Raw genomic sequence first — 22699 nt, 5'->3', positions numbered from 1 at the left:
ATTCTAACATATAGATTTACTATCAGTTATTCAACCAGACCCCTGCTGATGGACTTTTGGGTTGTTATTATCCAGAGAACCAATCAGCTTTCTTTTGATTAGTATTAGTATATATTTTTCCCATTCTTTTAATCAGAGCCTCTGTTTTGTTTTTTTTTTTGTTTTTTTTTTTTTTTTTTTTAATGTTCATTTTTGAGAGAAAGCACACACGAGAGGAGGAAGGGCAGAGAGAGAGAATCCCAAGCAGGTTCCACATGAAGCCAGATGTGGGCAGGACCTGAACCCATGAAGCATGAGATCATGACCTGAACTGAAGTTGGACACTTTACCAACTAAGCCACCCAGGCGCCCCTGATCAAATGGTTTTTATTCTTTCTCTTGTTGATATGTTGTACCACATTGATTGATTTGCAAATGTTGAACTACCCTTGCATCCCAGGAATAAATCCCACTTGATCATGGTGAATGATTTTTTTAATGTATTGGTGGATTCAGTTTGCTAATATTTTGTCGAGGATTTTTGCAGATTTTATGTGTTCGTCAGACATACTGACCTGTAGTTCTCTTTTTTGTAGTGTCTTTATCTGGTTTTGATATCAGGGTAATGCTGGCCTCATAGAATGAATTAGTTGTTTTTGGAATAGAGAAGAATAGGTATTATTAACTCTTCTTTAAATGTTTGGTAGAATTCACTTGTGATGCCCTCTGATCCTGTTTTTTTGTTTTGGGAGGAGTTTTTTTTATTCCTGATTCAATTTCCTTGCTGGTAACCATTCTGTTCAAATTTTCTATTTCTTCCTGATTCAGTTTTGGGATGTTATATGTTTCTAGGAATTTATCCATTTCTTCTAGGTTGTACAGTTTGTTGGCATGTTAACATATAGTTTTTCATAATATTCTTTTATAATCCTTTGTATTTCTGTGGAGTTTTTTTTTTTTTATGAGTCTGGCTAAAGGTTTATCAATTTTATTGATCTTTTTGAAGAACTATCTCCTGGTTTCATTGATGTGTCCTATTGTTTTTTAAGTCTCTATTTCATTTACTTCTCCTCTCATGGCACATGTTTTCTTGATTCTTTGTGTTCCTAGTTATTTTATGTTGGATTGTAGACATTTTGAAGTTTCTGGATATTATTTCTATCAGTGTGCTTGAAGACCTAGTCAAGTTACTTGGAAACAATATGATTCCTTTGAGGTTTGCTTTTAAGCCTTGTTAGATGGAATAAATACAACCTTTAATCTAGGAATTATATTTTCCCAGTAATGATACAGCATCTGTGAATTACCGAGTTTCATACTATGGCTGGTGGGGCCTCATGCTAGCCATTTGTGGGCTTCAGGAATTATTCCCTCGAATCTAATCAAATGATTCTTTCCCCATCTTCAGGTAGTTTCCTCACAGGCATATGCTTATCAGCACTCATCTGAACACTCCAGGGGGATTCATACAGCTCTCTGGAAGTTTCTTTGTTTCGTTGTAGCTTTCTTTCCTCCAGTATTCTGTCTGGGAACTCTAGTTACTTTGGTCTTCCCCAGCTGACCACTCTCCCTCTTCTCGGGAACAGCTGGGGACTCATTTCATTTCTTTTCCCCTCAGAGATGACTGTCCTGCGCTGCTGATTTTGTTCTTTTTTTTTTTTTCCCCCAGTTATTCCATTCTCTGTTCCTCCATCTTGGCTGTATGTAGACATTAGCATTTGTCTTTTAGTTTAAAAAAAAAAAAAAAAAAAAAGAGCCTCAAGGAAAAGATCCAGGTCATTCTGTATTTAAACAAGTTTGGACTAAATATATTTTCCTTTGCAATTTCTAGAAAATGCATTAATATCAAATGTCATATATAAACAATGTAAGGGGCACCTGGGTGGCTCAGTTAAGCGTCTGGCTCTTGATTTTGGCTCAGGTCATGGTCTCATGGTTTGTGGGTTCAAGCCTTGCACGGTGCTCTGCACTGTATGGAGCCTGCTTGGGATTCTCTGTCTCCCCTTCTCTCTGCCCCTCCCCTGCTTGTTTGCTCTCTCTGTCTCAAAAAAATAAACTTAAAAAAAAAGTAACAAAATGTAAGATAATTCAGTATACTAAGCTCATTTTCAGCATTTGTTTTCACTCCTTCATGTTTATGATAGGAGACTGTTTGATTTACCGATTAGAATAGTTGTAATTTTTCATTACATTCATTTCATTCATTTCATTACATGTAATTCATTTCATTACAATAGTTGTAATATTTCATAACATATGTAGCAAATAAAATAATTTGTACTTAATAATATTACTTCTGTTTGTCAGAAAACAATTTTAATGCCTTTTTTTTTTTAACGTTTATTTATTTTTGAGACAGAGAGAGACAGAGCATGAATGGGGGAGGGTCAGAGAGAGGGAGACACAGAATCTGAAACAGGCTCCAGGCTCTGAGCTGTCAGCACAGAGCCCGACGCGGGGCTTGAACTCACGGACTGCGAGATCACGACCAGAGCCGAAGTCGCACGCTTAACCAACTGAGCCACCCAGGCGCCCCTCAGAAAACAATTTTAAAAGTGTCTTACATTTAAAAGACCACTTCTGATGGTTTTTATAAATTCATACTTCCGGATTAATGGGCATCATTGTTTTGTTTTGTGAAGTATTCTTATAGAAGCCTGTGTATAATGAACTATTTTTCTCAGTTTTTTTCTACCTCATAAAATTATAGTGACTTTTCTATAGTTAAGATTTCTCATAATTAGTGTTTACATGAGATACATGTGGTATTACGAAGAGAGTAATACAATCAATATATTAAGGTGCAGTAGGGAACATAGAAAGATGCTGGACTTGGGAAGCAGTTAAGAAAGTAGAAATTAAGTCTTGGCCCACTTTGTACAAGTTCTAGTACCTCTTCAGCCTTATTTTGTTAATTTCTTACATAATCTTTTTGAGCCTTACTTTCTTCTTTAAGGTGTTTTTTCTCAAAGGCAGTTGTGGGAGTTAGATACATTTTGTGAAAATAGTGGATAAAGTGCAAATGCTACATAAAAATCAGGTATCATTTTGAGGATTAGCCTGCGGTTGGCCTGAGGATTGTCAGTTTCAAACAGAACATAGTTGGAAAATTTGACTGTCCTGAGTCTAACATTAATACCCAGAATTATTATCTCGGTCTGTGCTTTCTTTGGTTAGTTAGGGGAATTTTTAAATTTTGATTTTTTTATACCCAATTTAATTGAATGAGTCATTATCATTTCTTCTTGACTCAGCACACCATATGCACTTCACCCACATATATGATCTGTGGGTTGTGGAGAGAAATAAGGATGTTGCTCAGTAGCCCACATCTTTCTACAAAGAATGCTTTCAGCAACTCTCATGAGTTTGTCTTAGGCATTAAGGAATGCAAACCCTTAGATATTAAACTAAATTTGTGGACTCAATAATATTTAGTGAGGAAATTGAGCAGACCATTAGGTTAGATTCTATGTCCTCTGTAAATACCAGTGACTTTATCCATGGAGTAGATTAGAAGATGTTGGGTTTTAAGGTCTAAAACATTTTCTACAGAATGATACAGGAGCTGTGTTACTGAGAATCAGAATAAAAGACTACAGAATTGTGGGAGACTTGCCCTCTATTTATGAATCAGATTTGAAGGGGAAACCACAGTCATTTCCTTGTTTCTCATTCATGCTTCAACAGAGGATGTGATGCCATAGATCTAGCTTGGTTTGTAGTTTCTCCTTTAAGGTTCACAACACATTCTTTTCCTGTTGAGAAGCCACAGCAGTGTTAGTATATTATCAAACCACAAAATGTACCTTGCTGGATACTTAGCCAGGGGATTTATGCTAAATATTATTTGGTAGTCTCAGTACTGATTATGGCGTTCTGGTTTTAAGTCCTATTTGAGAAATGTAGCATAAGTGAATAAGTGCACAATAGATGTATTTGAGGTAGGTGGTATATAGGCATACATCTGCAGACCTGTGGAAAAGCTTTAACCCTTTGAATATATTGATTTGTATTTAAAGATAATGCTTTATGTTGTTTAACTTAAATATACTATTAATTTTCTTTTATTCTTTCTTAGCATCGTGTCATGTCACGGGTTGCCTCTCATAAATGGACAAAGCTGTGACCCTTATGCAACAGTTTCTCTAGTGGGCCCTTCTAGGTAATGTGTTTTTTTTTTTCCCAGCTTTTATTTAAGTTCCAATTAGTTAACATACAGTGTGTTATTAGTTTCAGGTGTACAGTATAGTGATTTGACACTTCCATACAACATATTTGTATATGCTCATCATAAGTGCACTCCTTAATCCCCAGCTGCCCCCCTGCCTCCCCTCTGGTAACCATCAGTATGTTCTCTATAGTTAACAAATCTGTTTCTTGGTTTGCCTCTGTCTCTTTTTTTCCCCTTTGCTCTTTTGTTTTGTTTCTTAAATTCCACATGTGAGTGAAATCATTATGGTATTTGTCTTTCTCTCACTGACTTATTTCACTTAGCATAATACTTTGTAGCTACATTCACGTCATTGGTAGGTAATGCTTATTGAATTATTATTAAGATTTTATTTTTTTTTACCTCAAAACAGTTTTCAAACATGCCTTTATTTTCCATAAGTACACTGATTTTTATCCAGAAATGTAAACATCTCTGAATCTGAAGATTCAGTATGTATATGGACTTAACAAATGATTTCCTTCTTTGACAGTAGGTGCTTCATTACACTGAAATGATCAGTGGTTGGCTTCTGTTCGTATCCTGGAGTTCAGAATTCAGAATAGGAGAGTGAATTATTATTAGATTTTTAAGTTTTAAAAGTTGACTTAAGAATTACAAAATTAAGGTTCTAAGAATAAATCCTAAATAGATATTTATGACACAAAGTAATGAATGCTTTGAAAGAAAGCTCTTTAGTGAGTTCTGTTATACACTTGCAAACAACCAAGTCCTGTTTTTATAGAAAGAAAATGGTTGCCATTTCGGATCTGCTAGACTCTTAGACTGTGGGGAACAACATGAGTTTTATAGTAGTTAAAATATACTTTAAAACATAAACGTGGCCTTCTTCATTCATCATTGGCCTTCCTACCTTCAAATATCTTAGATTTTATGCAGGTAAAATTCTGTTTCAAGAAATGCTAGCCCAGAATAGCAAGACAGTTTCCATATTTCTGTCTGGAAAGTGGTTCAGAACTAAAAATGCCTTTTCTACTCATGGCATCTGTGCTCTACAGAAAGAATTCCAAGCTGTAGACAGACTGCTGAAGTACCAGAACATGGTAAAGTGCACCATATCATTGATTTAAATTATTTACGATAATTTATGGAAAAACCTATAGCACTTTGTATATTTTATATTTTATAACTTCATTATGATTTCTTTCAGAGCCTGACTAGACTGAAATTTGCCTACAACTTGAAGGTTTAATCAGGAAACAGCAAAATATTCCCTCCACACCAAACATATACATACATACACAGACACATACCCCTTCCCCCCACCTTCAGGCTCTCTAGGTATTCTTTTTATTTATTTATTTTTATTTTTTTCGTAATTCCAGTGTAGTTAACATACAATGTTATATTAGTTTCAGATGTACAAATAGGTATTTTTATTTTTTAGGAAGTCACCCGTTAAGTCACTTTAAGAAATGTATTTATATATATATATATATATATATATATATATATAGACATATATATATATATATATATATATATATATATATATGTCTATAAAGTACCTAGCACCTTGCCTAGTACTTACTGGGTGCTTAAACAACAGTGTGCTATTATTGCTATAGATGGTTTTAAATTTAAAAGCAGATACTCAATCCTTTAACATGCATGCTATCAGAGGGACTGAATTTTGTGTGTGTGTGCTAAAAATGTTTAACCTAGTAGAGCTGTTTTTTGTTTTTGCTCATAATCTGTAGCTGAAGACACATTCTTTAGTATAATCATTTAGCAACATACAAATGGAAACTGGCATATGAATTTGGTTTTAAAAGTAATTATTGGTATTGATATTGTACTATTGTTGTATAAGATGTTAACATTGGGAGATGCTAGGGAAAGACTGCATAGGACTTCTCTGTACATTTCTTTTCAACCTTCTGTAATTTTTTCAAATAAAAGGTTTTCTAAAAAGCCACTTTGTAGCTGAGCCCCAAGAAGTAAACTGAGTTTAGTATGCTTTTTGTGTTTCTTGAGTATTTTTCAGCATAAAGGTAGTCTGAATCTCATTGTCTTCCTTCTACCATTCTAAGTTTCTTCTATAAAGTAAGCTTGTCAGTCAGTCTAGTATAGCCATAGAAAGAATAATACAATCTTGTCATATCTGGATATACAAACTTGTATATTCTTTGAGTCTTTAAAGATACCTCAAAATTTTTCTCCAAGTAATATTTAAAAGTATAGTTTTCCCTGAGTCATCTTAACAGCTAAATGGAGGTCAGGCTCCCTGGTTGGAAATAGCATGTTTTATAATTGTGTACTATTAAGTTCTACAAGGTAAAACTCTACCACATTGGAACAGGAATGACCAAAAGAAGACAAAAGTAAAGAAGAAAACAAGCAATCCGCAGTTTAATGAAATCTTTTATTTTGAGGTAACTTTTTTTTTATATAAATGTTAACATTGAATATTTAATATTGAATGCTGGCTTACTTCTTTTTTTTAAACTATAGCCATAGTAATCATTTAATCAACTAATACAACTAAGCCTTTCTATTCCGAAAGCAGTAGAATCATGATGTAATATGATGGAGGCCCAATATATAAAACAAAGGTAGAGCTGTGACTGATCTGGGGACAGGAGGACTAGGGCCACACCTACTCCCTAGTCATCCTCAATATCACACCCTCCTCCAAACACCCTTCCTATCTTATCCAGCCCCCACCTGACACACAGTGGGCACCAGACTCTTGTGCAGAGCACTGTATGAAAATCAGTAGTAAAGTAAGTATGATATCACTTGGTCGGAGTTCTAGTCACAGTTGACTTGGAATAAATCACTAAATCTGAAATTCAAATTTATCTTGTGAAAGGATAATTTTGTGAGAGAAAACACCAGCCACCCTACCTGATAGAATTTTTAGGAGGCCTACATGTGAGAATGCTTTGAAACCATAAAGTGCTATATGATTAAGTCCTTATTATTAAGTTCTTTTTAGCTAGTTCCCTCTATGGACACATGCTTATTTTCATAGAGATCTTCAGCTGCCTTGAAGTTGCCCCAAAATACAGTGCTTTGGAGTTCTTTACTGTGGAGCATTTGTTAAATCATTTTTCATATCATTTGAAAACTATCGGGAAAAAAAAGTCAACCTCTGATTTCTAAAAGATCATGTTCCAACCATACAACATGTTGCAAGTGAGATTAGCATGTAGGGAAGATTTGGAAAAAAGTTACACTGTGTGCTTTTTCCTCTTTTGTGTGTGTGTTTTCTTAATGTTTTCTTAATATTTCAACGTGGGGTGAGGGCACATGTTGCCATTCCTGATGACTGTACTTTTTCAACGTTTATTTATTTTTTTTGGGACAGAGAGAGACAGAGCATGAACGGGGGAGGGGCAGAGAGAGAGGGAGACACAGAATCGGAAACAGGCTCCAGGCTCCGAGCCATCAGCCCAGAGCCTGACGCGGGGCTCGAACTCACGGACTGCGAGATCGTGACCTGGCTGAAGTCGGACGCTTAACTGACTGCGCCACCCAGGCGCCCCCTGATGACTGTACTTTAATAAAGAAACATAGGTTAAAGAAAACGCCAGAATTGAAATAAGATGAATTGTGGGGTTGGGGGGAAGGGAGAAAGAAAAACAAAAAAAAATCTACCAGTGTGACACTTTTCCATTTCCTGGCTAAGGACTTTGGTGGTTCTACATTTATCAATGACTATTACAGCTAGCCTGCAGAAAACATGGGGCAGCTTGCAGCAAGCAGATGGCCCTTGGAAAGGCAAGGTCTAACTTGCTTGCTCCATCCAGACAAACCTGTGAGGCCTAGAACATTCATTCAAAAGGCCCCGTTGTTGAGTTGATCATAAAGATTCAATCTCTGTCCTCGAGCTAAAGTAAGAGACACAAAGCACACACATGCATGCCTACACAGAGCAGTAAAATCCAGTAGATATTGAAGAGGTCAGGTAAGTTCTGCTCCAGTTAAGTCAGAGCAGAGGAGTATTAGAAAGAACATTTTGAGCAGAGACATAGAGAAAAGCAGAAAGTCCACAGAATAGCAAGTAGTGATTTAACTGGAGCGTTCTGAAAGAGAATAATTGGAACAAAACTTAAAAGCTAGAGTAGGACCAACTGTGAAAGGCCTTGAGCACCTGACGGAGGTGCTTACATAGTAGCCATTGAAAATGTTTTGAGCCTGGAAATGATAGGAGTAATGCAGTGTTTTGGGAAGAATTAACCATGATCTGTGGGTCATATGTCTGAGAACAGAGATCAAGAAATTGTTATAATTAAGTTGTTAAATAAAAAACAATTAAAAAAAAAAAGGACAATGGGAGTCTGATCCAAGAGAGTAATAAGGAAAAACAAAGGAAGGGACAGATGAGAAAGAAACTGCAAAGGGCAAGATAACAAATGGGTTATAGAAGAAAAAACAAAGGGAGCAGTCAGATGTCCTAATGGTTTCAAATCTGAAATAAGAGGAAAAAAAGTTAAGGAAAGCATAAGTGGTTTGGTTTGAGACATAACGAACATGAGGTCCGACATGAAAACCCTCCAGTAGGCAGTTCATGACTGAAATTTAAGATGGGTGATGACTGTAGATAAAGACTCAAGATTTGCTTGCAGAGAGTAAGGAAACCAAGAGAATAGAGATATACAATATAGGAGAAGAGCAAGGAGGCTCAGTTCTGCCACTTACTAGGTATTCAGCCTTGAGCACATCTCTTAATTGGTCCCTTTAGCTTCCTCATTTTCAAGATGAGGATAATAAATCTAGCTTCAGATAAATCCTGCTTCAGAGCAGGACATTCTGATGAACAAAGAAGATAATGGATGTGAAAGCGCCTTGTAGACTGTATAACACTTTGCAGCTCTTAGAGCAAAATAAAAGATAAAACCTTGGAGAAAACCCACATTTATAGGTTCTGAGGAAGAAGAGGTCCCAGAGAAGAAGCAAAGAGATCAGGAGGTTGCCAGGGGAGTGCCTGGGTAAACTCAAAGAAAAGAGTGTTTCTGGAAAAGGACGCACAGTTGTACTCAGGTGTTCAGGTAGAGGGGTCAAGGAAGATGAGAGCTACGAATTCACCATCAGACTTGGTGATCAAAAGAGGGGTTTAGGGAGGGTGAGCTGTGAGGAAGCCAGATTATAAGGAGTTACTGTAGTGAGTGGGTTTGAGGAAGTGGCAGCTCTGTAAGGGTGGATTGCAGTTTTGAGATACTGGTCTGTGAAAGGAAGGAGATAGGAAGACCGTAATTTAAGTGGAGAATTTTTCTTAGACTTAAGTGAGGTGAATAAGCTGGCGAAGAAAGCTGTAATTAAAATAGATCGAATGCTTACTGTATATCGTGTGTGGGTGGAGTAGTCTTAGAAAAGAGGAGGCTCATCTCATCTGTTGTTCAGAAGCAATGAAAAAACTTATCAAGTAGAAAGACCTACATGAGAACGGACCTGTTCAGGTGGACAGTAGCTGAAGAAGTGCCTGCCAGTGGCCTTGATATTTTCAGTAAAAATGTGAGATGGAAGCGTAAGGATAGAGTTGGTATCTTGAGAAATGTGGGACAGTCTTCAAACAGCTCTTGGTATGCGCAGCTTCACCAAAATAGAACAGTTTTGCTCTTTGAGTCACCAACAGATTGCATGTGAGCCAGAGAACCTAATGTTGCTGTATATTGAGTGGATAAGGGGGGGCTTGGAGGAAAGATTGCTTTTGATATTTTTATAGTGTCTCATTCTCACTTCCCTGCTACTTCCATAGCTGGTTTTGTCTTTAGCTTTTGGGTAAACTATTACCTACGCATTTTCCTCTGTTTATAATAAATAAAATTGAACATTTTAGGGATGATAGTTTTTGAAGTTCATGTAGGAAGAAATCTTCAAACTTTTTTATCAACTAAAATATTTTGTTTGCAGGTAACAAGATCCAGTAGTTATACCAGAAAGTCCCAATTCCAGGTAGAAGAGGAGGACATCGAAAAGCTAGAAATTAGGTATATGTCTTGGAGTTTTACAGAATTGCTTTTTTTGGTGCCAGAAGAAAATCCTAAATTTAATTGAAAAAGGCGAACCAAGCTTAATAGAATTCTCTTTAGCAAGTTGGTTGATGAAACTCTAATTTAAATTCATATTATCTTCTCAAAATCTGATTGCTTTGCAGAAATAGTCAAGGTGTATTTATTTAAAACCAAAGATGACCTAGTTTTCACCTAGTTTATTATATTTTTAATTTTCACAAATATAATTGTTCTTTAAAATTCTAAATCATAGCATAATGGATGCAAAGAGTATATAGAAAAGTAATTATATATTAGCCAATTTAGAAATAATTTTTTTATTCTTCTTAACATATCTGCTGTCTAACAGAAATTTCAGTGAGGTAAGAAGTCTTGTAAGATAATTCAACAGGTGCATGTGTTTGAAGTTTGTGTTATTTAGGTCTTAAGTATATGCTGTTTGGGAGGGGAAAGTTCGATAAGTGCATGTTTAGGTGTGGTGTTAACAGTGTGGTAAAGGGTGCATTAGACACATGTTTGGAATGATCAGGTAATGTATTTTTCTAAATCACCTATCTTTTCATATTAACTGGTTCCAGTTGAGAAAGAAACTATAGTCTTGTGTTGGTTTCTTTTCTCAAATTCAACAAAGTAACTCTAGTTCCCCCTGCCACAGGTTAAAATGAAGCCTAGACTTTGAAACTAAGAAACATAAGTGCTTTCTTTTAGACCATTTAAAGTGGTTTACTTTCTGTGCTTATCAATAAAAGCTACTGCAATATTTTGTTTTCTTAGTTTAGATAGTGAGGTATATGACAATGCTAACATCTCTTACTCTTAAAGCATGTAAAATTAATGCTATAATACAACCAAAGTAATTTGAAGCTACCTGGTGGTGTGCATTCTCTTAAACATTGTTTGCAAAAAATAAAGCCAGTTTAAAATTTTCAGGATCGACTTGTGGAACAATGGAAACCTGGTCCAGGATATTTTCCTAGGGGAGATTAAGGTTCCTGTGAATGTGTTAAGAAACGATTCCTCTCATCAAGCCTGGTAAGAAGACACATTCTAGTGAACTCCATAGTAGGTCATCACCTTTAATACACTGTATATGCAAATAAATGCTTATAATAAGCATATTTTTAAATTTGTAGTGGAATAAGCCAGGAGTCATTAACTTTAATTGATTTGGTTATTTATTTTTGCGGAAATAGAAGTACATTGATGGCTTTATGACTTGACTTCTAATACTCAGATACAAGAACTGAATTGTCTAGGAATATTGTTCTGTTCAAAAACTAAATCTTAACTCTAAGGAGAAACTGGAAATCATTTAAAACATGAGAGTTGCCCACGTGAGATGATGCTTGGTCACAGATCAGCATCTGCAGTGCAGAAGCTTTATTAATGGTCGTGGGAACTGTGGATGTTTGAAAGGAAAGGGTTTATGGTAGAGAATCAGCTGTTTATGGGATCTTACCAGTGATTTTCCTTTACCACACCCCACTGAAATGCACTATGGATGGCCCTGCTATTATTTTCTAAATGTCTAGGGTCCAGATGTTAAGCTGATTCAGTGAACGCTTTTTTCAGATGCTCTGGTGGCTCAACCATGGTTACAGTATTATTTTCATTATGTCTGTTACAATGACATTAAACTGATGGTAGATGGAACTTCATGTTCACACATTAAACTGATGTTAGCTTCCTTAGGAGAATCGATGTGAAACTATCATTTTTTTCTGTCTACAGTACTTACAAACATGCCTGTTCCTGCCCTCTTCCAGTAGGTTGGCCAGTAACCCTCATGCTAGACTTGGGTTTCTACTGAGCATAAGAGAGCAGGCCTTTCTCATTTGCCTCTAAGGCTCACTGTTTAGAACTCCGTTTCAGTGCCTGAAGAGGAGTTGAAACTGAGTGGTTAGGTGTTTGTTACTGTTGGCATCAGTCTCATTTGTGTTTAAAAGAGCCTGCCTCTCCATATTGACCGTCAGACATTCTTCCCTTTGAACTCTGTTGTCCTCAAGCAGTTATCCCTTATAGATGGATTTTTAGACTCTTAAAATTTTTACTTTATTTTTGCCTCTTGCTAATACATATCTAAGATTTGTGGGTCTTTCTGGTGGCATTTTGTATAATTTCTAAAATGTATCCACAGTGGTGTTGGGGGGGGGGTTAAACTTACTCACTTTGAAAATTGACGAATAGCGTTTGAGGCCTGTCACATCACCCACCCCACATCCCATGTCTTCTTTCACCTTCCATAAAGTAGCATGCATTTTAAAATGAAAATGTCTACACTCAGTTTGTCAAGTCTTTAAAATTTTATGGTATGCTACTTGGTACAAAATAAAAAGTGAGTTGTTATGCTGCCCAGGACCTCTCAAAGTGGACCTGAAATGTGCTACCCAGCCTGTATTTTAAGTAAGACTGTTTCCAGACAGGCCCTCTAAGTTTGGCAAAACTTTGTCCAACTACTTTGGCAGGTTGTAAAGAACACTAACAGAAATTAGTTTTATTCAAATAGATTTTTTTTTTTTTGCCAATAGTATTTTAAAATATTTTTAAGTTACCTGCCGAAAGTGTAAGTGCTAAAATTTATATAGCGTGAAATAGAAACATCTGCCAATTCATTTATACTTCCACAGATATAAGGAAATATAAAAATGTGAATGCCATTTCTTTTTAAATTAGAAATTAAACTCTTAGGCTCCTTTGTCATTGGTAGAGCTCTGGCATCCCCTTGTGGGATTGATGGTAACTGCATGAAAACACAGGAAAAGCTTTATTTACCTTTAGGATTTCAGGCATATTCTTTCTAATCTTGGTAGTAGGAAAGAGAATAATTACCAATAATGTAATCCTATCATTTGAAAAGTTTCAAATTGCTTTCCTTTTTCACGTAATTTCCAGTTAGTATTTGTCTGTTGTAGTTTTTCTTGAAAACTGATTGTAATGGTTCCAGTTTAGTTTTATTTTCAAATTACAGCATGATTCAATCATTCCCCATTCATATCTTGACCTTTCAGTTCCTTGGTGATGATGTGTGTTCTTTATTCTGAAACTTCTGTCAGATGTGAGTAGCTTGTTAGTGTTGATAGTAGCTAGTTTCAACTTTAACCTTGTAGATAATAGAATTTTACTTGATTTTTTTTGAATCAGTAATTACTCACATGCTTCACAGTTCAAAAGGTAAAAATCTGTGCCTTGTGCCCGTCCCTCAGCTAATCATTTCCACATTTTCGAGGCAGTCACGGTTTTGAGTTTCTGGAAATATTTTATGAAATACAACCCAATACATATATATCCTTTGTCCCCTTCTTTACACAAATGGGTACATACTGTATCCTGCTCTGCACCTTGCTTTCCTCACCTAGCAGTTTAGTAGAACGTCAGTAAATATTCGTAGACCCCTGGTAGTGGTGAAGAGTACGGACTCTGGAAATGTATTGCCTTGGTTCAAATCCCACCTCTGTCATAACTTGGGCAAGTTATTCCACCACCTTGGCTTTGCTTTCTCTGGCTATAAAGGGGATTGTACAAATAGTACCTGCCTCCCAGAGTTGTTAGAGGATGAAATGCACTCATCCTCATAAATGAAGCAAGCTACGAGTGCTGTGGCCGTGGGTGTAGCTCATGCTTTCCTCATTACAGTGATTGCTGTTGTCGTCACCATTCCTCCACAGCAGTACTTACAGAGTTTCTGTCTGCATCCTTTGTTTTCACACCAGTATTCCATTGTTTGGAATGTTATAAAGAGAACCTTAGAGGCAGTCTGGTTCAATCTCAATTCACCAGTCCCCTCCATGTCAGAGAATTAACGTGTGCAAAACCTTTTTATGACTGTAAAATTGGTACAGTAATTTTCCTCTCAGTGATTCAACATATAAAAGAGACTGAATATGGGGATATTGTTTAAGATTTAAGATGGGTAGATACAATCTTAGGGAGGCAGAACCAAGTTGTAAGTGTAGCACAGGTAATTTTTTTCTACTACACATGAAAAACACTAGTTAAAATAGAAGGGGAATTTTAGAACAATAAGAAAGGATTTCAAAGAGGCAAACATGGGTAGGTACTGCCCATTTAAGTACAGTCAAGGGGGATGGAGATTCTGTTCTAGAAGTATTACTATTTCCTTAGCAAAACTGTCTTAGCTGAGATATTAAGACTATTTCAATCTCTCTGTTGTATCCCTGTACTCATCATAGTACCTTCTGATAACATGGCTTTCCAAATAGCTTACCAAAAGGTAAAAAATGGGTTAGTCAAATTGACTAAAAATTGTATTAACAGATATAAAAAAGTATATTAGTTGCAGATGGGAGATGATGATAATTGTTGAAGACAAGTGATAAATGAGGTGAGTCGAGGGTATTCATTATTAATATTATCAGTCTTCTCCCTACTTTTGTGAATGAACATTTGCATAAGAAAATATATTGGTTGCAATAAAAAGTACAGGTATTTTTGCTGCTTGACTTTTGTATTTCTTTTCTTAAACTTAGAAATTGGCTTTCTGCTTTAAATATGTCAGTCTCTGTGCTCATCATTGGAGTTCAAGTTAAATTTAAATAAAGCAAGGTATCTGAATTTACAGGTCTACAAAACATATACTGGATTGTGGAAATTGACCAAAGTAATGCCCTTCTCAAAATGTTGGGTGATCAACCAGCTAGACTTTTCCATAGAGGTATTTCTGGGTCACTTTTGCTAACAGGCTTATTTGCAGTTATTTTCTCAGACAAATCTTTAAGTCATTATTTCTCAAATGGGAGAGTAGAAATTCTGAAGGCTGGTCTTTTGAGATAGAGATTCCTCTTTTGTGGGTAGTGATATAATTTCTGTATAATTTCTTCTCCCTTTATTATCATCCCCTCATCTTATAAATTTTGCTTGCTTGGTTCTCTGGTTCCCATTTATGTCTTTAATTATATCTTTCTCAGAACTAATGAATATTCTATTAAACCCTTGCTACCTTCTGTTTTTAAACAAGTTAGTGTATCTAACTATGGGAAGGCCATAGATGATAAATATCTAAATATCACCAAAAGTAAATATCAAAATTACTGACAGACCTTTATAAAAAGCATTCCAGGTAGTAGGCAAAGGAGGAATGATAGAATTCTAAAACTATCATTTTCAATCTGACTCTAGGCAGCGCTCATTAATGACTGCTAACATCACAAAAGGAGCAGCAGACGTTAGTGCCTTTTGGTAGAACTATACAACACTATACAATCAGTGAAATGTTCTTGCCAGAATATCAAATCTGAATCTAGCCTCTAGATCTAACTGCCATTATACAGGAAGTACAGAGAGGACAAAGAACATGTTAGTGACATCATGGAGATGGAGTTAGATTTAGCATAATCCCAAATGTGGAAAATTCTAACTATCCAATTTCTTAGGGGGTAGAGGGAATCTATAGATTAAACTTAAGTGTCAACCAGTTACAGTCTATGGACCTTGGATTTGAACAAACTGTAGAAAACTGTTTATGATAAAGGTTAGGAGAGTTTGAACACTTACTATATAATGATGGTTTTTTAAAGTTATGTATAGTGATATATATTGAAATATAAATAAAATTATAAGATGCCTAGAAATTGTTTTAAAATGAGACAGGAATGGGATAGGGAGGACTAGAGAGAGGTATGGCTGAAACAAGAATAGCCTTGAATTGGTGATATAACTAAAGCCAGCTGATGGGTACATGGGAGGTTCAGTATATGTTACCTTCTTTACTTTTGTATGTATTTTGAAATTTCCATGATAAAAAGTCTTTAAAAATAACTAATAGTTTTATGGTTTTGGTCCTACAAACTTCTCTTGATTCCTTTTTTTTTTTTTTTTAAGTTTATTTATTTATTTTGAGAGAGAGAGAATGTGAGCAGGAGAGGGTCAGAGAGAGGGAGAGAGACAAATCCAAGCAGGCTCCACACTATCAGCATGGAGCCTGACATGGGGCTGGAACCCACGAACCATGAGATCATGACCGGAGCTCCAACCAGGAGTCAGATGCTTAACCGACTAAGCCACCCAGGCGCTCTATTTCTCTTGATTTCTAAATAGTTCTCTTTCCTTGGAAAACTTTAAAGCTGTTTCTGTTTTTGCATATATATTTACATATATATTTTTTGCCTTCTACTTACCTGAAAAAAAATCATGTAAATCTGATTTCTGCAGATAAAAATATTTTCAGTGTAGTTACACTGTTACTCCTTTAATAATATAAAAAATAAGTTCAAATTTTTACATATATAAGATTTACTTTGTGTGTGGGTTTTTTTGTTTTTTTTTTGTTTTTTTTTTGTTTTTTTTTTGAGAGCGAGAGAGCGAGAGCGAGTCGGAGGGGCAGAGAGAGAGGGAGACAATCAGAAGTAGGCTCCAGGCTCTGAGCTGTCAGCAGAGTCCGATGCGGGGCTCGAACTCACAATCCGTGAGATCATGACCTGAGCCGAAGTCGGACACTCAACTGACTGAGCCACCCAGGTGCCCCTATAAGATTTACTTTAAAACAAGATCATTTATGCCTTCTTGTCGTATGTTTTACCTATTTCAGCTAAATGTGTATTTCTTAAATTCAGTTATTTTTGATTATGCATTGGATTTTAAATGTTTTACTTTTTATCATCTTTTCCTAAATCTGCAAACTAATCAAACTCTCATTCAGTGCTTTTGAGATCTTAATTTTTATATTACCTGTACTTTTTGTTTCCCAGATAAAAATCTATATAAAGCCTTCCATTTCAATATACAACCAGTATTAAACCCCTGAAGATTGGTAGTTGACTACTTATAAAGTGTCCTAACCTTAAGTGAACTTAAGTACTAAGTTCACTTTTTTGGTTTAGGCTTTTTATAGCTTAGCTGTTTGTTTACCTCACTGACTTAGATGCTCATTCTCATCTCATGGAATTGATTGTGTTTTTACTTTAGGTACTTGCTACAACCAAGAGACAATGGAAACAAGTCGTCTAAAACTGATGATCTGGGGTCTCTTAGATTAAATATATGTTATACAGAAGACTACGTACTTCCTTCAGAGTACTATGGTCCTTTGAAAACTTTGCTGCTAAAGTCACCAGATGTTCAGGTACTTTAAAAATCTTAAGTGTATGATTTAATATGAAAAGGCTAAAGTAATTCTGTAAGTAATTAGGAAAAGATTTCACAGTATCAAGTTTTATTAAAATAGTCAGTATATACATTTATCTGAACCACAGTACTGTGATTCCAGTAAGTGCTTAAAATTTCATCTCTGAGAAAAGTTTAAAAAATTAAATATTCTATGCAACAGTAATAGTCAATGAATATGCTTGAGTTGCTTTTACAGGCTAGTGATTGAACATTTAGTCATATTTCCTTGATTTTGTGCTTGTTTTCTGCCTTTCTATATTCTAGCCAATATCTGCCTCAGCTGCTTACATTTTGGGTGAAATTTGTCGAGATAAAAATGATGCTGTTTTGCCCCTTGTCCGACTGCTGCTGCATCACGATAAACTTGTTCCTTTTGCCACTGCAGTGGCTGAATTAGACTTGAAGGATACACAGTAAGAGTTATATTCAAATGTTAATTATGTTTGTTAAAATTGGATCTGAGTTTGCCAAATTGTTTTTGTAATTTGAGTTCTTTTGTATTGACCACCCTCACTGGATAGGAGTCTGAAAGGAACTGCTTAGCAAGAAATAAAAGGCAGTTCAAGTTAGCAAATGGCATCCACCAACAGCAACATTGACAGTTAATGAAGGATTTTTTTTTTTATTCAGTACTGAAATTTCCTGTTACTAATCTTTGCTGCTGCCTGTAATGATTCACATGTCACAAATAAAATTCCAGGGTTATTTTTTCCCTTCACCCGTTATGTATCACCCTTATATACACAGGTATGACATTATGAAAAGCAGTCAGGTCACTTCCCCTTCCTGTCATAGTACTGTCTTACACACACACACATACATACTCCACTTTTGTAGTTCATAAATATAGTTTGCCTTTTTTTTTTTTTAACTTAATATTTTTGGTGAGTAGTTTGGGTAAGTTTGAAAATCCTAATGGCAACAAGCTTTTAAATGGATGATAAAAATTACTAAAATTGTATGTATAACCAGTCACATATCTCATATTATTGGTTTCCTAGCCTTTGTTTACTGCACGTGGTTTCACCTTATTTCTGTTTGTATTTCAGAGATGCAAATACAATTTTTAGAGGAAATTCCTTGGCTACCCGATGTCTGGATGAGATGATGAAAATAGTGGGAGGGCACTACCTGAAAGTAACATTAAAACCTATTCTAGATGAGGTACCGAATATACCTCTGATAATAATAGTCTGTGTGGCCTTATGAAATAGTGTCCCCTTCATGAAGTAACCTAGTGACAGGAATGATACACCCGTTCATGTATTACTGAAAGAATAAGGGTGAACACTTCAGAAGCAGGATAAATGATTTACCTTTCCATCAGTGGATTTTTACTCGAAGGGCACATTGAATATAATCTACATAATGGTTGTTGTTACTGGATTTCTGTTTTTAGCTAGTTTCAGATACATGAGAAATACGTTTTAACAGTTCTTTCGGAGTATTGTACACATTATCTCTGGATGGGGGTTATAAACTTTGTTATAATTTTAACTTTTTACAATTGTATTATCAGAAAAAGAATAGTTCTTTTCACTCTGCAAAATTATTTGGAAAAGAGCAATTAAATGAAAAATTAATCGATTTTCCAGATATGTGAATCCTCAAAATCCTGTGAAATTGATCCTATTAAATTGAAAGAGGGAGATAATGTAGAAAACAATAAGGTAAGTCCTTGTTATCTTTATGACTACATTAAAATGGGCCTTCTCCCATATGTGATCTTCCATAATGCTCTCTGGAAGGATGTAGTGCTTCTTATTCTTTACTTAATGCTCATACCATTAGCAGCATTTCCCATGTCTCGTTTTTAGAATATTGTTATTTCCTCATTAGCATTCACTTTATTTTTGTTCTTGATTATCTTCTCTTTGGCTCTGGGAACAGTAGTGGAGTAAGGCTGTATCCGGTTGCAGCCTCCATTCTAGCCATTCCTTTGGGGTCAGACTGATCAGGCTAAGTGGCACAATGACTTGGTCAATCAGCATTTTCGTTGTCTCTGGGAAAACAATGATGTGAGAGTCACAAGTTTTCTCTGCAGTAGATAAAATTGCCACAGTGTCCATGTGCCTGCATATCTGAGTTATTTCCCTGATTTCTCTTCAGATCATTTTATTCTCTGTTGCTTCTTGTGAAGTTTCTTCCATACATTCACCAGTTATATTTAGCTAGTCTCCATCTCATTTGTTAAATGAAGTCAGGATGTAAATTGTCCTTTAACTAAGTGAGTTTAGAGAAGGGAAGCAGAACTTTAGAATACTAGATAGTAGCTGTCAAATCTCATTTTCACTGCATTGTTTTCCGTAAAGGCTGTGGAAAATGTGTAAAGGTTAAAATCCTAATGTTTCCCTTGTTAAATCCTACAGGAGAATCTGCGCTACTATGTAGACAAGTTATTCAGTACGATTGTAAAATCAAGTATGAGCTGCCCCACTGTAATGTGTGATACCTTTTATTCCCTAAGGCAAATGGCTACTCAGCGATTTCCTAGTAAGTGCCTTGTTTTACTAAAACATGCCATTTCTTTTTCTGTATTGGATATTTTTGTGTAGATTTACTGTGGATTTGGCTTATGTACAATGTTTAAGGTTTATAGGTACAGTCTTTTCAAAATAAATACAGCTTTTTAATGAAACACCTACTTTAATTTCCTTACAGTCTCAAAACAAATTGTTTTATTTCAATATAATGACAACTTTATACAAAGAACAAATAAAAAATCACCATTATTTTTAAGAAAGGCAAACATTTAGAACTGTAACATAATAAACATTTATACTAGGTACTTACGAGATTGTTAAATGTAATAAACAAAAACACCTTTGTAATTTGTACCAGCCACTTTTGTCACTTGTGTGCATTTAAATAATGAGAATTTTTAGTTCAATACAACTGTGACTGGATTTGACAGTTTGCGAATGCTAAGGTTTTGGTGGTAGGACAATTTTACAGAAATGTCTGGAGACATTAGAAACATCTCTGTTGTAATAGACATAGAATTTTGAGATACATATGTTAATCAACACATGCTTTAATTTTGCAAAAGCGGCTATGTCAAGGCTTTGTTTAGAAATGTTGCTATCTCTGATTGTCAATATTTGGAGTTTTTCTACTTTTATGCATGTCTGATAAGTAAATAACTTTGCTATAGCTGTTTTTCCAGATCTGCCTGTAATAGGGGGAGGGGAGAGGAGGTAAGGTAGCTACTTAAATTATTAGTCTTACCCAGCCGTGTGAGAGTATAAGCGTATTTCTGTAACCATCTGAAGAAATTTTGCTATTTTTACCATGTTCTTTCAAGTGTATGTGTATGTATGTGCACACACAGTGTATACAGTTATCTGTCCTTCCACTAAATTTACCCAGTGGTAAAGTTGTAGGACTGAATTGTCTCACTAACGTGTATAAATTCAGCCCTTGATGTCTTTGCTAATTCTACTAAAGACATAATCAACTTCAAGTAAGTATACTAAATCTAGTTTTTACAACACAAATAAGGGGAGCAGAGACATTAAACATATGGCAAGATGCTCACTGAAATTATACTTTTAAATAGTGAGTTAAATCATGACAAACACAATGAGTGTTTATTTTGTGAACACACACAGTCCTACTCTCATGCCTACACTACCATATGCATTGTCTCCTACTCTCATGCTCACAACCACCGTATGTGTGATCTCATGTTCTCACGCTCACACTCACTCGTAGGTACTGCTCCCCTTAGGTAAGTAATGAAACTGAGGTTTAGAAAAGTTATGTAACTTGCCCAAGGTCCAAGACATGGCCAGCAGAAAGAAGGGTCTCCAACCTGAGTCTGGCTTATTCCAAAGAATACAAAGCATACAATAGTCATTGTACTCTACACCACCCACTGATCTTGGCCTTAAAGTATGTTTAATTATGATTACAGAAATGATCTAAAACACATTTTATGGCTTTTTATAAATGCAAATGTGTCTTCTATTCTTTTTGTTGGCTTAAATGTTCGTATGTTTTCATATTCTCACTAGACTACCGTAGTGATAGTTTCGTTGTTAGGAAACATTTCATATTTTCCCATTTGTTCTTCTGTTACCTTAGGAAGGTGAGTGGAAAGTCAGGGAGGAGACAATGAGTGGACAGCAATTACTAAAGAAGCACAGGTTAAATGACTTGCCCATGATTACCTGTTGAGTGACTTACAAGAGTTAAACCAAATACAGACCTTCTCCCCCCTCACCACTTGCATCTGTCATCTCACTGTCAGGTTAAGTGTTGACTCCAGTCTGAAACAAAAGCTGTAGGTGAAATGACAAAAAACAAAAATGGTCTTCAGTTCATCTTCATTTTTATATGGAATATTGATACCTATTTTAAAGGAAAGATTTTCACTTAGTTGTTTTTATTGCATCATCTTTGATGTTATCAAGACTTTTGAGGGAAAATTGAAACAATATCCTAGAACTGAAAATAATGTATCCTAGTCTTAAGGGTTTCAGTATAACCACTAGGTAGTGCTAGAGACCACTTTTATTGTTGCAATTTCAGGAGTCTCTTCTTGCAGATGAGCAAAGAGGTATTTTCCAAAGTAAAATATTTCTGAAGACCTGGTAGCTTTGCCTTTCATTTTATTAATTATTTTTTATTGTTCCTTTCAGATTTTTTTAGCCAGAGGTTTAATTTAGTCATAATCATTACTTTAATTTAGTCATAATCATTACTACCATTTCATCAACTCAATCCCCACTAGACAACTTGTATTGATCTCCTATTTAGTTTATGTTTTTTTCAATATTTTTTACTTTGTCATCTTTGTTTTTTAATTCAGTGTTTTTGTGCATGACATTTCACCATTTTTTTTCCTGCAGATGACCCTCATGTTCAGTATTCTGCAGTGAGCAGCTTTGTATTTCTTCGTTTCTTTGCTGTAGCCGTAGTATCACCTCATACTTTTCATTTGCGACCTCATCATCCAGTAAGTGTTGTTCTTCTCAAAGCTTTATTCCATTTTTATTTATTTTTATTTAAAAAAGATAAAATAACAAGCCAGTTTCACTTGGCTTTCTTGTAACTGGTACTTAAATTTACTTGCCATTTTTCTTAGCCATTTCAGCCTTTCAGAGAAGGCTAAAAATTCTATTTTTTGTTATTAAAAAGATATTATACAAAAGTAATAAAATGCGGATAGTTGTTGAAGCTTGATGATAGTTGCAGAGAAGATCCATTATATTTACCATTATATTTGCTATTGTGTGTGTGTGTGTAAATTTCCATAGTAGTAGGGTTGTTTGTTTGTTTTCCATGAGTTACAGGTTTAGTTTAATCTTAAAGGTATTTTTAAATCTCACAGAAATTTGAAGAGATTTATTTCTGAAAGGTGTAGAAACTTTGGAATATAATTTGTTTGGTATCTCCACAT

General features: G+C 35.4%; 1 protein-coding gene across 6 annotated transcripts in view; it reads left to right on the top strand.

Moving 5' to 3' along the window:
* The window catches only part of RASA2 (RAS p21 protein activator 2), a 122779-nt gene that overhangs the window by 68000 nt on the left and 32080 nt on the right, over positions 1 to 22699 (top strand). For all 6 annotated transcript variants that reach the window (XM_023260515.2, XM_023260513.2, XM_023260514.2 and 3 more), the window contains exons 6-15: positions 4061 to 4144; positions 6516 to 6588; positions 10073 to 10149; positions 11104 to 11205; positions 17095 to 17251; positions 17560 to 17708; positions 18345 to 18459; positions 18891 to 18965; positions 19665 to 19788; positions 22149 to 22255. In XM_023260515.2, coding sequence (XP_023116283.1) covers positions 4061 to 4144; positions 6516 to 6588; positions 10073 to 10149; positions 11104 to 11205; positions 17095 to 17251; positions 17560 to 17708; positions 18345 to 18459; positions 18891 to 18965; positions 19665 to 19788; positions 22149 to 22255 — 1063 coding nt within the window. The remainder of the gene's footprint in view (positions 1 to 4060; positions 4145 to 6515; positions 6589 to 10072; positions 10150 to 11103; positions 11206 to 17094; positions 17252 to 17559; positions 17709 to 18344; positions 18460 to 18890; positions 18966 to 19664; positions 19789 to 22148; positions 22256 to 22699) is intronic.

This window comes from Felis catus, chromosome C2 (assembly GCF_018350175.1).
Source record: "Felis catus isolate Fca126 chromosome C2, F.catus_Fca126_mat1.0, whole genome shotgun sequence".
Lineage (NCBI taxonomy): Eukaryota > Metazoa > Chordata > Mammalia > Carnivora > Felidae > Felis > Felis catus.
This window is presented reverse-complemented; position numbering and strand designations above follow the sequence as displayed.